This window comes from Dermacentor variabilis, chromosome 2 (genome assembly GCF_050947875.1).
Source record: "Dermacentor variabilis isolate Ectoservices chromosome 2, ASM5094787v1, whole genome shotgun sequence".
NCBI lineage: Eukaryota > Metazoa > Arthropoda > Arachnida > Ixodida > Ixodidae > Dermacentor > Dermacentor variabilis.
In genome coordinates, this window is record NC_134569.1 from 44,027,590 (window position 1) to 44,040,996 (window position 13,407).

A 13,407-nucleotide genomic window follows, 5' to 3' on the forward strand; every position below is an offset into this window, starting at 1 on the left:
CTGCTATTTATCAGTTGACGCCAATCAGAAGCAAAGTACATTATTGCACAAGCGTACTCAACCATTAAAAAAAGTTTAAGAAAGTACTTAATCGTGACACGGCTATGTTGATAAAAAATGCAAGAAACCAAAAGCTCTCAAAGTGTAAGGCTTATAGAAACAAGCTCCAATGAAAGCCTTTATCATGTGGGCACTGATAGTGTCCTATTTGCAGCGAAAGACAACTTATTGAGATATGCTGTTTCACTTATGTGAAGCTTATGTGAAGGGCTAGCTGACACACTTAGAACCATATTTTTAAATGTAGAAAGCCTCTACAACCTCCCTAGTTGTCATTTCAGTGCCAAAAAAAGGACTAATGTGCCTTGCAGAACAAGTTCACATCTGCATTGTTGGCAGCATATGGCAAGACCCAAATATGGTGACCCTTTGAGGGAGCTGTGGTGCTCTCTAAGTGTAGTGTTTAGGCAGCGGCCTCTCTGCCTACTAGAAGGGACTAAGCAAATAATTTCTCGCTATCAGAAGTTCCACTTATCAAGAGACTGAGGTCAAGGGTACACAAGATGCTCTTTTGAAAGGGACGGATACTTTATTTCTAACAGCAGATAATAGGTGTAGTAGTAGGTGCAATAGGATTACAAACCTTTCTTGTACAATTATTCTGCTTGAAAGTAGCCGCTGACTAGAGCTAGCAGAACAGGACACATTTACTAAATGCAAGCAGACATAGTAAAAATTCCTCGCAGGGGCATCTGTATCAGCAGATGTTGGGTGTCTTGCAACACCACATACTCGAGCATATGAGGGTTGGACCCACCTGCGTTTAACCGGGCGTGGCTTAGCCATGTCCGGGGAAAAGGGGATCCTGGGGGTTGAGGCAATGCGGAGTTTTAGGACCTTTAAGGCCCCTTCACGGATGCAACACACCCCTTTGGCCTCAGCTTCACGTAGACTGTACTCCCAGATTGACCCACCCGGGGGAAATAGATATAGTTGCCTTTTCCTGTCTCTCTCTCCCTCCCTCCAACCTTCGCATTTCTCTCTTTCCATCTTTCCTGTCTTCTCCTGGCTTCCCATTACTTCGAATTTTTCCAGGCAGCAAGGGTTAACCTTGTGTGAATAGCCAACCTAGGTCACTTCATATCTGGTTATAGTGGTAACGTACACCTGGCGTTTGCAGGACCTGTTTTTACAGGCCCTGCAGAGTCTCCTTGTAGGGCTCTACGGTGGGTGGCTGGCGTTACTGCCGAAAACTAAACATTCATCCATGGCTAACTCCTTCCCCCCACTTCCTGCCCTCAGAAAAGAGGGCATATCGATGAAGTATCAGTATTTTGGTCGGCAAAAAGAATCTTTTCCCCATTTCTATGTCATTCATTCTGAAAGACCAGATAAACCAGTGCAAACAATTTCACCATTCCTTGTTTCGAGGTCTTTTACCGAAGTTTTTGGTACAAGTTATAAAGCAGTGAGGATGGCAAGCGGAGATCTCTTGGAGCTCTGCAACCAGAAAAAGTATGAAAAACTGCCCAGTCTAGCCTCATTTGGGAATGCCCAAGTTAACAGTAAACTACACACTGCACTATGAATACCACCTGTGGCATTGTCTCAGATGATGATCTGTTGGCGCTTACTGAAGCTGAACTCCTGGAGGGCTTCAGTGGGCAGAATGTCATCAGCGTTAAACAAATAAAGACGAGTTGTGGCAGTGAAGAAATACAGACCAAGCACTTGATGCTCACATTCGGTTCAAGTGTTTTGCCCGAGTCTCTTGAGGCCAGGTACATCAAGCTCCGTGTTGGACCATACGTGCCAAATCCCCTCAGATGTTTTAAATGCCAACATTTCAGCCACAGTTCACAGAGCTGCCAAGGCTGCCAAACTTGTGCGAAATGCAGTGCCCATGAACACACCTCTGAATCTTGCGAGAACTCTCTCCATTGTGTAAACTGTGATGGGGAGCACGCCACATACTTGCGGCTGTGCCCATCGTGGAAAAAAGAGATAGTAACAATTAAAGTAAAGGAAAACATAGGTTTCAAGGAGGCACGCAGGCGAGTATCTTACCTGCCAAAGAATACCTTTGTTGATGTGGTGCGTCGTGGGACGGCGACACAATGGCTTCTGGCGGCTGTCTGTGCTACATGCAGTGAGCATTCGTGGGCATTCGTGGCAATATGCTAAACATAATAGAAAGCTATTTGTCCAATCGTACCTTCCGCATCAAGATCGGCAATGTATTGTCATGTCCATTTATACAGGAAACTGGTGTACCCCAGGGAGGCGTGCTCAGCTGCACAGATGACCACACTCTGAGTTTCATTACCACCGGCGATTTTTTATTCCGTCTCCGTGGATGATATTCAAATAGGCTTCAAATTCTGTAACCTTGCAGTATGCGAGAGACAGGTACAGCAGGGCTTGAACAAGGTGTCCAAGTTGGCAGACAAAAACGGTTTTAAAATCAACCCTCACAAAAGTTCTTGTGTTCTTTTCACAAAAAAGAGAGGCCTGGTTCCAGATCCTTGTATAGAACTGTGTGGACAACAAATACCTGCCTACAAAGAGCATAAATTTCTAGGTATTGTACATGACTCCAGGCTTACCTTTATTCCACACATAAAATATCTTAAAGCAAGATGTCTAAAACAATGAACTTACTGAATATTCTATCCCACACAACATGGGGTAGCGAAAGGAAGTGTTTGATGAATCATTATAAGAGCCTAATTCGATCACGATTGGACTATGATGCCGTCGCAGTTATATATACAGATTCCCTAAGCATCGTGAATGCCTCGATGTCGCTCTGCAAGCACAAAAATCCGGTACCTATTGAGCTCTATTTCGTCCTGTGTAAATACCGAACCAGCATGTCATTGTATGCTGGGTGCCTGGCCTTAGGGGTATCGAGGGTAATGTTCTGGTGGACGAGATGGCCACGTCAATTGCATCGCAAGCTTCTAAACCTGTCGCTGGTGTCCCTGCCACATATCTTAGGCCTTTCTTACGAATGAAACTGCGAAACCACTGGCAATGCTTGTGGGACACGGAAACAAATAATAAGCTGCACATAATAAAGCCACAATTATGTTTCTGGCCCTCTGCATCAAAATCATGCTGAACAGATGTCCTATTCTGTCATCTCAGAATAGGACACACATTTGGCACCCATACTTATCTACTTACTGGAAAGGAACCTCCAACCTGTGGCAGTTGAGGGGAGAGGCTGACAATCTTCCACGTCCTCCTGGAATGTCGGGAAGCCAGATGCGAGACAGACATTTTCCCTTAGCATACCGGTAGCACATCCCTCTTCATCCTGTAATGTATCTGGGTCTAGAACCATTATTTTTTATGCCAACACAGTCCTAGGATTCCTGAAAGACTTTGTCCTACACGTTATTAGCCCCATACATTCGTAGCGCTTCCTCTGTTCAGAGGATGCCTCTGCGATAGTGGTATTGTACAGCGCATGCCTCCAGGCCCTTGTGTTTCAAGGGCCCTGGTAAGGCAGTAGTGCTCTAGCAAATTTCTTCATCTGACATATTTTGTATAGCACATCATTTTTTTTGCAATGCACTTTAAGGCTCATAGTACACGTCATTAGTCATCACTATAATTTCATTGCAGGTAGATTTTACACACTCTACAGTGACTATTTTTAGGCTCCTTTACAGCCACATCACATCAACTTCATAGAACTTGTCACTCTACTGCAAAGTCACTAACACTGGCATGGCGCTCTTTGGCCATACCTGGCCCTTAGGCCACTAAACAACACACTTTCATTCATTTCACGTAGTAAAAATTCATTGGCGATATAACATTAAATGCGAGAGAAATGTGTTAGTATTACGTCGCACCTCTTTGAGCTCCTGGATCCATGATTTAAACCATGTTCACTACAGTGCTAAGCGTTCAGCTCACATGACACACGCCATGCAACTACGCGGAGTGAAGTGTCGCTGACAGTAGTCCGGAGCAGACTAGCGTCTCAGTTCCTCTCTACCTCTACAATGTGACTGGCCTCCCACACTTCACACACATACTTTTTTCCACTTTGACGCTTCTAATGTTAACGCATTAAAAAATTTGCAGTTTTGTCCGAAAGCAAAGCATCAAGTGGGATAGCAAATTAGCTGACAGCTATACAAAACAAGGATAGTAGTTTTATTGACTGTATTAGCTCGTAAACATTTGCTTACTAACTAAATTAATAAGCATCGTGTCATGCGTGCACAGGAAAACATACCCATCTCACTCAATGAGTGTGGACACTCGCTGTCAAAATGCTGGCGTTAGAAAGAGCAGCACCAGCAGCGAGCGAATTGTCGTGCTGCCTCTTGCTTTAATGCAAACTAAACAGCGAGAACACACCGCACATGAACCTGTGAGCCCTTGGCGCATGTATGCTCTGTACTCATCGCAGATGGCTTTCAGGATAGGGCTTGCATGGCCACTCTCGGCCGACCCAAAGTAGAACCCCCCCCCCCCCTCTCTCCGTGCCTTGCGCATGTGACATCACGCCTCCATCCTTGGTTCACCCTTGCACCCTTTCACTCGCACCTACAGCATATGGCGCACCGTCACCATGTTATCGCACTTGGACCTCATACAGGACATCATGCTGATGGCGACAGCGGAAATGCGCCTGAAGTGTCCACATAAATGTTATCGCAATAAAAAAAAAAAGCTTTAGTGAAGCAACCACTCTTGAAGTCATCGTTAAATATGATCTTCATCTCCAGCGTGAGCACATGGTATGGGTGTTTCCTTTCATAAGTCGCAGCTCACTGACATTGCCAACACAAAGAAACCACAGCCAGCCATAACCAAGGTAGGGCCTTATTAGCGATGGCACCACCAAAAGCCAGCAAAGATTGCCTTGGAGAGAACATGGAGAACTGGCTAGAAAACCTGAAAAGCAAATGCAAATGCTGATGCGCATTGCAATGCCACCGAGATCAGCTGCTCAGTTTCATTTTCGGCCATATTTTTGTTCCGTTTACTCGGAATTGGAAGAAATGAGGTTCCAGTGCCCTAATACAAAATTAACTGAACTTAAGGCTGTTCTGTTTAAGCAGATATTCTGGTTAAGTACGATTCTACTGTAGTAGTGGTAATAGTAGTTGTAGCAGTTTACTGTATTAAGGTGAAAAAGTAGGAAGGAAATGAAGGATCACAAGCATCATAACTGTCTCACTTCCCATGGATGCCTCAACTGCAAAACGAGAAAGTGACGATGTCCGCTGCCCTTGATTTTCTTTCCTACTTTTTTGTCCCAAGCATACTTACTATGAGTATTGTGTGCAAGCACATGCATATATGTATTGCAACATAGCTGGACTGCATGTGTAGTGTGCCAAGGAAGAGTGGCCTTTTCAAAAACTCTGTTGCAAGAATGTTGTTTTGTCTTTATTCTTGCCGATAATAACTTCTTTTGTCATTTGGTGGGGTGACAAAATATGCCAATTCCTGCCTCGTGACGAAAGTTTTCTCAGAGGGCAAATTTTAATGCCATAGAGATTGACAGTTTGTTAAGTGCGTTATGCCATGTGTCCACCAGCCATTTGAACACGAGGAAGTCATCCATGCTATGTGCATCTAGGGTTGCCAACTGGATATGTCTTCTGGTCAGCCTCCCTGCCTTTTGCATCTCATTTATCTCTCAAGTGTTCATGTCAGTCATCAAGACCAAGTTAATTTTTGGTGAAAGTGCCAACTAGTCACCATGCTTTTAGGCTTGTAATAAGCTATTGCTACGGCTTATGGTCGAGATGGCAAAAACTGCATCTGCATTTGCGTAGCATGTACAGCAGCACCACTGCAGAGCGTGTGGAAAGTTTTCATGTGAGAAAATGCTCGGTGTACCACTGAGACTTCAGAAGCTTGCACATGGCCCACGTAGATCAGTAAGATCATACCGGTGAGGTTAACTATTTGACTGCCTTGATTACTCATGATTTTAATACAGTAAAAACTCGTTAAATCAGATTTCACGGAACTGAATGAAATGGCCTAATTAACCTGATGTTGAATTATCAACAGTACCAAACACACGCAAACACAAGCTTACTAATACATAATGCATTTACTTGCTGAATGAATCAACAGATCCCATTTCTATTTAGCACAAAAGCAGTCCGGAAGCTGCAATTCTTGTTATCTCATGATGGATTATTGCTCGCAGTGGCGAACGCTTCGCGCTTCCTTCGCAGTGCTGCCACGGTGCAAGCCCTCTGTTTTTTTTTCTTCACGACTTACTTTTCAATTCCGTCCATTGCGATGTAGCTGACAGGTCTGATGCCGGCATGTGGGCTGCAGTAGAATTGCTCTTCATCCTCAACAGCTTCCGCTACCTTTGTGACATTGCACTGCATCAAAACAAACTCACGGTCACTATTGACGTGATTGTGGATGATGACCATGCATTTTCAAAGGCCTGTGGCCAATGTGCGCACAGAATAAAAAAGAAACTGCTGTTTGCCACAAACGCTGTGGACAAAATCGCGGCTGCTATCGGTGCGCACATGATGGACAGCGACTAGCGACTACGCAGTTCTAAAGGCACGCAGACAGTGCAGTGTCATGTGTGGTGCTAAATGCCAAAATAAAGGCTATAAAGGCGCAAATTAGGCGTGAAGCGTTTTGGCATTGCTCTACAGTTTCCACTGATAACCATGACAATGTGAACTCCACTGCTTCTTTTCAATTGTCCGCTGGTGCTGCATTTGCTTGTCTGCGCCATGCATTTATGGCACTCCACATTCACCGCACTCCGAGAATTTTTTAATTAACCAGTGTGAGGCCAAGTACGTCTGAATTAACAAGAATGTAATGACATCAAATTATGCATACATTCCTGCCAGAACCAGGACTAGTCAGAGTTATCTGAATTAAGGAGGGCCAAATTATTGAGCTTTTACTGTACTAGGTGTGTAGAAAATATGTCACATTATTCACTAATGATTATTCAATTTCAATGCATCATTCAAATTCTTGTGAATCCTCTGCGGTGGCTTCATGGATGTGGTTCTGCGCTTCTGAGCACACTATTGCTTGCTTGACTCGTGGTCAGTCAGGCTGCATTTCAACCATTAATTTGTACCTTAAAGAACACACCACATACTTGGAATTAATCTGGTTTTGGTAAAGGATGAAAAACAATTCTGTGGTGCTGGTTCTGTTGAAAAATGTCTTTTGTGAGTGTTGCACAATTTGTGTTATTTATTTTAGTACAGAAAGGTTTGGTTTCATACAGGTTGTTTGTGGTTATGCCCACACCATGGCCCTCTCTGACGAAGGTGTGCTCTACACTTGGGGTGCCAACTCCTATGGTCAGCTAGGCACAGGCAACAAGGCAAATCAAGTCAGTCCTTTCAAGATGCCCACTGACATTGGAAGGTAGGCTTAGTTTCCCCCACCCCTCCCCCTTTTTCTTTGGGCCTGTTAGAAGTGTTTATGCTAGTACTGTCTATTTTCATTTCCCTGCAGGAATTAATAAATTCCTATGCCATAGTGAATACATTTTGTTTTGCTGCTAAGTCCATGATTTGGTGTTTATACCGACAACCATTTTCTGAATGTGCATGATTGAACATGAATCACATGCAGTGGAATCGGTGCGGTGAAGCTTTTGGCACCAGCCTGCCTGCCTTGTAATCAGTGACAGGCTCTAGTCAAAAAAGGAAACATCATGCAGCTCAAACATGTCGAAACATGCCTCCCCATCAAATTCCCAATTATTACTAGCACCAAGATCATTTAAACATGCAAGCCCTGATGCAAAGACGCGCCGCAACTGGGCTCCAGGAATTTTATTCCTCTTGTTTTTTATTGCGACAGGAAATAAGCGCCACTACTTTCACTTGCAGCCTGAACAATAGCTATATGTGCCAGTTTTGCGTAGAATTTAAATTAATTTCGCCACAATAGCACATAGTTTTTGTCACAATCACTTGGGCAAGGTGTGGCTATTCTAGTGGCACTGCTTGTTGCTGCTGTTCCCACAGGGCCCCTCTGCACTATTATTCACTGCATGAAAGTTTTGCCTGCAGCAGACCTGTAGAATAAATAAACTTGAATAATAAACTTGACCTGTAGAAAAAATAAACTTGCTCTGTCAGATCACACAATGTGCTAGTAACATTGCTGGTAATTCCTTGATGCTAATGTTTCCAGTGGCACACTTTGTGCAACCTCTCATCAATCGCTCTGTGCTCTGCGCAGTGTCTTCTCGTGTGTGCTTGCCATTATTAGATTATTCCTTTCTTTGTGCTAGGCGTGCACATTGATTCTTTCCCATCTGACCCAGTTCACTTTCTGCCCTTATGCAGGATCGTGGAGATAGCAGCATCACATTACAACCATATCTCAGCTGTGATGACTCAGACATCCCGTGTGTACATGTGGGGCCAGTGCAGGGGCCAGTCTGTAACCGTGCCAACTGAGACTCCTTTTCATTCAATTCATGATGTATTCGCCTGCTTTGCCTGCCCCACAGTCACTTGGAAACCAATGGTCTTGGGTACGTACGTTAGCTGTATTGCCATATGCCTCCATGTGAAATTGTGGTCCATTTGAGCACTCTTTGAGAGTTATTATTGTTCAGATATTTTTGCATCGCTCTATTCGCTTTGTGAGTGCATGGTTTCTTATCTTTTGTCTTACCTGCATACTTTTTTCTCTCCTTTTTAAGACATTTGCAATCCGAACACAGTTGCCAACAGTCTCAAGATGGCCTTCAATGACCCGGTAAGTTTGCTGCAGTAAGAATGCAGACTTCCTACGAAGCGTCCGTAGTCATCTACCCTTCCACAATACAAATACAGTAGTACCATACAACTCGTGTAATAGGCATAGTCTTGGTGCCTAAGTGGAAAATGATCGAAGTAGTCTGCCTACAGCTATGCTATGCTATGCTAGATGGAGAATCTAGGGGCGTAGCCAGGAGGAGGGTGGCACACTGGGCATGTGCACTCTCTCCCACCCTCCCACCCCTTAAGATTTTTGTGTACCAGGATACCTGGCATAAAACGATGTGCTACAACACCCACTTGAACCTTATCTTTTGCACATATTCTGCTGCAGTGTTAGGTTATGCTTTTAACATTATCCTTGTTTAGTGCTGCATGCATGAATTGTGCACCAGTGGCAGTAACTAGCAGTATCTGTACTTGAGGTAATTTTTGTCTGTTAAATAGCGAATTCTGTATACTAGCATGCATATCATTTGTCATGTGGGTCTGCCCGTGTGTAGTAAAGCATAAAGTAGTGATTGGACATCTTAAGATCAGCATTAGCTGCTGTACAATTCTTTCTTTACGAAATCTGGTACTAGTTTGCATCTGTGTCATTTTTAGCAGCTTACTGATATGGATAAACATATAGTGCTAATTGTGTTCATACTTTTTATTTTTGCTGTTCAGAGCACCAGTGACCTCAAAATCTGCGTGGAAGGACGCGTGATTCACGTTCACAAGGCTATACTCAAGATCAGGTGAGTTGCGCAGGTGCATCATCATATGCATTTATTCCAAGCTTTCTTCATTGTGCACACATGCAGTCATATGCCAGAGGGAGGTGCCACTGCCAGTAAGCCCTAGCACTTCAATAACTGTGCTTCAGAAATACAAGGGAACAGCAATGTGTGCCGAGCTGAAAGAAAATTCTTTTGCAGCTAACATTTCGCACAGACCAGTAAGCCACACAAAACAGCACTGAGGGATTTTTTAAAGAGAGTACACTAGGTGAAGAGTATTTAATACACCATCTGTGGGCATGGGTGGCCACAGCAACATCCATTGTGTACAGATGTTTGTCTGCATGCATGCAAGTGGCGCAGATTCCACATGTGTCGCACTCTGTGGGGATGCGCCGTTAACGCTTGTGTTCATTTTCATGGTCTTAAGAAGGCTTGAAGTTATATAATGGAAGCATTGTTGCTTTGCATAAGGTTCATAACTATGAAATGATGCCAGTTATTAGAAGTCATACAGTGTTACCGTGCTTTTTTGCTGCAGGTGCGAGCACTTTCAGTCTATGTTCCAAGCACCTTGGGATGAAGACGAAAAAGAGTAAGTATGGAGAACAGTGTCAAGATATCCATTTCAACCTCTCTTTCTTTTATTATTTTTCTTTCTTTTTACTTTGCATTCAAGCTTTTAAGCATTTTGAATGGAGTGGCACATGTCGCGAGGGAAACTGCCATACAGCGATCTTGCCTTTTATGGAACTTCTACGGAATTTAAAGCATGTTGTAGTTACTCGATTACCCGTCATGGTGTTCAGTGGCTTTGATGTTCTGCTGCTGAATATGAGGTCATGGTTTTTATTCCCAGCCACAGTGGCCTCATTTTGATGTAATGAAATGCAGATATACGCATGTACTTAGAATTAAAGGGACACTAAAGGTTACTATAAAGTCAACGTGGACTGTTGAAATACCATCCTAGAAACCTCGAAACGCTTGTTTCGTGCCAAGGAGAGACTTATTTTAAGAGAAAATGCGTTCTGAAGTGTCCGCGTACCTCTAGTGCAGTTCAAATCGCCCGCCCTCCGATGAAGGAGTACTGACATCATGATCTCATAGTGACGTTGCGCCATCGGTGAGTAGAACGGTGTCCGCAGACGGCGCTACGGCTTTTCTGCGCAAAACGCAAACGCGCGGCCAGAAACAGAGCCAAGACAGAGCCGACAGGAGAGTGAAAGTGCGAGTATGGTGGCTAGTGGAAGGAGAAACGCGCGACCATAAGCTGGTACTTCATTCTATGACGCAAACTTCGACGCTCGTCGCAATGGACCCTGACAACGACAGATTGGCTCGCGATGGTGGGCTCAACTCCAGCGATTTGAGCACTGACGAGCGCGACCTGCTGCTGAGGGCTCACGCTGCCGGCGTCGTTGCGTACTACGACGGCGGCCTCGACACCGGCTCTCCGGAGTGGGAAAGCAACGAGGGCTTCCCACGACATCACATGGACGTGGCATTCTCGCTGCTTCTTCCAAATGAAAGTTTCGCGAGCCAGCAGAACCCTCACAGCACGACGCGATAACGAAACTACTGAAACTCCAAAGTGTGCCCGGCGCAGAGTCGAGCGAAAACGAAACCTTTCGACCACCCATATTACTGAAGGGTAACGTCAAAATGTTATTTTTTCTTAGAATCGAATAGACGTAGACAATTAGCATTTTTTTCCATCTTATAATCGAATTAAATGATATTTTTAATACGAGTAGTTGAGTATTAGTAACACAAATTATGAGGAGTGCTTTCGTCATCGGGCTAGTACCAGAATGTCGCTGGGGGGTCTCAAATCGTGTCATGCATTTACCTCAATTTCTCGGTTACTAAAGCTCTGTTCGCGATTATATTGACGCCTTATACGTTCTAGAACATTTCTCTACCACTTTAACTTGAGTTTCTGGTAACCTTTAGTGTCCCTTTAAGTGCAGGTTAAAGAAACCTAGGTGGCCAAAATAATCACGTCCAATTTTTTGTTCACATGTTATCCTTTTCTTTCTGCCTACCAACCTTCCGCTTTCAGTAAAATTTGTTACTGCTATCTTCTTAGAGGTGTAACCTGATAGTCTGGCCTGACTAAACTTTTTTTATTGTTTTATTTATCACTCGTGGTATCCTGTTGATTTGGCATAGCAGGCGTCCACGTTAAAGGGGCCCTGAAATGATTTTGACGATCTTGTACATATGTACTGAGTCGTTAGAGTAGGTCCTTCTGATGATTAATTTATGCATCTAAGTGCTCCGCTTAAAGCGTGTAATTTATTATAAGGTTTTAAAATGTACATCGCTGCCGATCGCAGCACACTGCTCGGCGGAATTTTCAGCCGCTCCTGGGACGATTGTTCGCCCTGATGTTTCGTATGTATACAGTCATACCTCGATATATCAAACACGAATATATCGAATTATTGCGTATATCAAACACTTTTGTATCGCCTAGAAAATCGCATGCAATTTTAATTTTTTATTTCGAACAAGGTCAGACGTAAAATGGGTGTATTGAACTCTGCCACCCCAGACCATGTGTGCTCTGTTGACAGGCGGTGAGCTTTCCCGCAACACCCTTGAAGTCGGTGGCAGTCCCGACTGCTGCGCACTATATGTAGCAACGCCTTTTTTACTAGATGCCTGCCGCATAGTCCGGTAAACTAGGTTCCGTGCCCTCTCCCTTTTCTCGTCTCCATGAAAAGGCAACGAGCACCGCTCATGGTGAACGCCTGCAACCTAGTTCACGTGCTGCAGCCTCAGAGGTTACCATGGCATCTGTCACCGTCTTGGAGGCCTGCGAGAATACTCGCTAACAGATGCCCGTGCATATTGGCACTATCAACGTGCCGGCAGAAGCATTCGGCTGCCGCTGCCGCCGGACTTATGTTCAGGCATTGAAAAGGCAACGAGCGCCACCTCACGGAATTTATGCAGAACTAAGGGAACCACCGCTACAATGGGAAAGCGAGCGATGCGGCGGGCATCTAGTAAAGGAGCCTTTGTATGTAGCTGCACACTTCGATTGCCCTGAGGGCGTCATTTGAACGTAGCGTTGTACACGCGCCGCAGCCATGGCTAGTTCTACCAAGTTCGACAACGTTGAAGAATTGACATTTGGGCGAGTTGGTGCTGGTTGAACATCTTGAAGCGGCAGCGCAAGACGATGAAGACAAAAGGCAGGAAACACATAGGACAGCGCTGAACTCACAACTAACTTTATTAGAAGGCATACACAAACTTATGTACTATGTCCCAACCCATGTGCTCTCCCATTGATGGCGTCATTATCGTTGCGCAGGCAAAAAGCACAAAGTCCTGTAATCTAATGCTACACTGTGAGGCAGTTTAAAAATTCAAATTCACTGTCGTACAAATTCAATGATGGCATGCTCACACAACGCAATCATTTTTTCCTGATACAGTAGGCCTCAAGAATTTCCCTCATCGTCTTGATTGCTATGCACGGAAAGTGTTGTGGTGTCTTCATAGATTGGAGTGCACCCATGCTCAGAGCAATGCCGCATGACATGTGAGTAGGCATTACCCGTTAGCGAGCGCCTATGCTCTGACAATCTAATTTTCAGGCATTGACCTATTTGGCCGATATGACCAATATGTGACTGCAGGAAAATGGAAGCTCGTAAACAGCTCCCATTCTGCAGTGCATAGGCGGGGACGTGTGCTCAACAGTGCAGCCTTTCTCTGAATGAGTGGAGGCAGCCTGGGCCAACTTCCTATCAAGCTTACCGCAAATTTTGATCATCTTGTTAGGGGCAGAAAAAAGAACCTTTACATCAAACTTGCCTGCTGCATTCCCAAGGCTGTGTGGGAATTACAACTACTTTTTTCTTCTTCTTGGCAGACTCTGGATTATTCATTCTTGTGGGTGCTCG

The 13,407-nt window shown here is 44.5% G+C and overlaps 1 protein-coding gene across 3 annotated transcripts in view; it reads left to right on the top strand.

Annotated features, from left to right (window-relative positions):
- Positions 1–13,407, top strand: part of LOC142571729 (RCC1 and BTB domain-containing protein 1-like) — a 40,605-nt gene that overhangs the window by 16,684 nt on the left and 10,514 nt on the right. For all 3 annotated transcript variants that reach the window (XM_075680285.1, XM_075680284.1, XM_075680286.1), the window contains exons 7-11: positions 7,265–7,407; positions 8,340–8,530; positions 8,702–8,757; positions 9,432–9,502; positions 10,026–10,079. In XM_075680285.1, the coding sequence (XP_075536400.1) occupies positions 7,265–7,407; positions 8,340–8,530; positions 8,702–8,757; positions 9,432–9,502; positions 10,026–10,079 (515 nt within the window). The remainder of the gene's footprint in view (positions 1–7,264; positions 7,408–8,339; positions 8,531–8,701; positions 8,758–9,431; positions 9,503–10,025; positions 10,080–13,407) is intronic.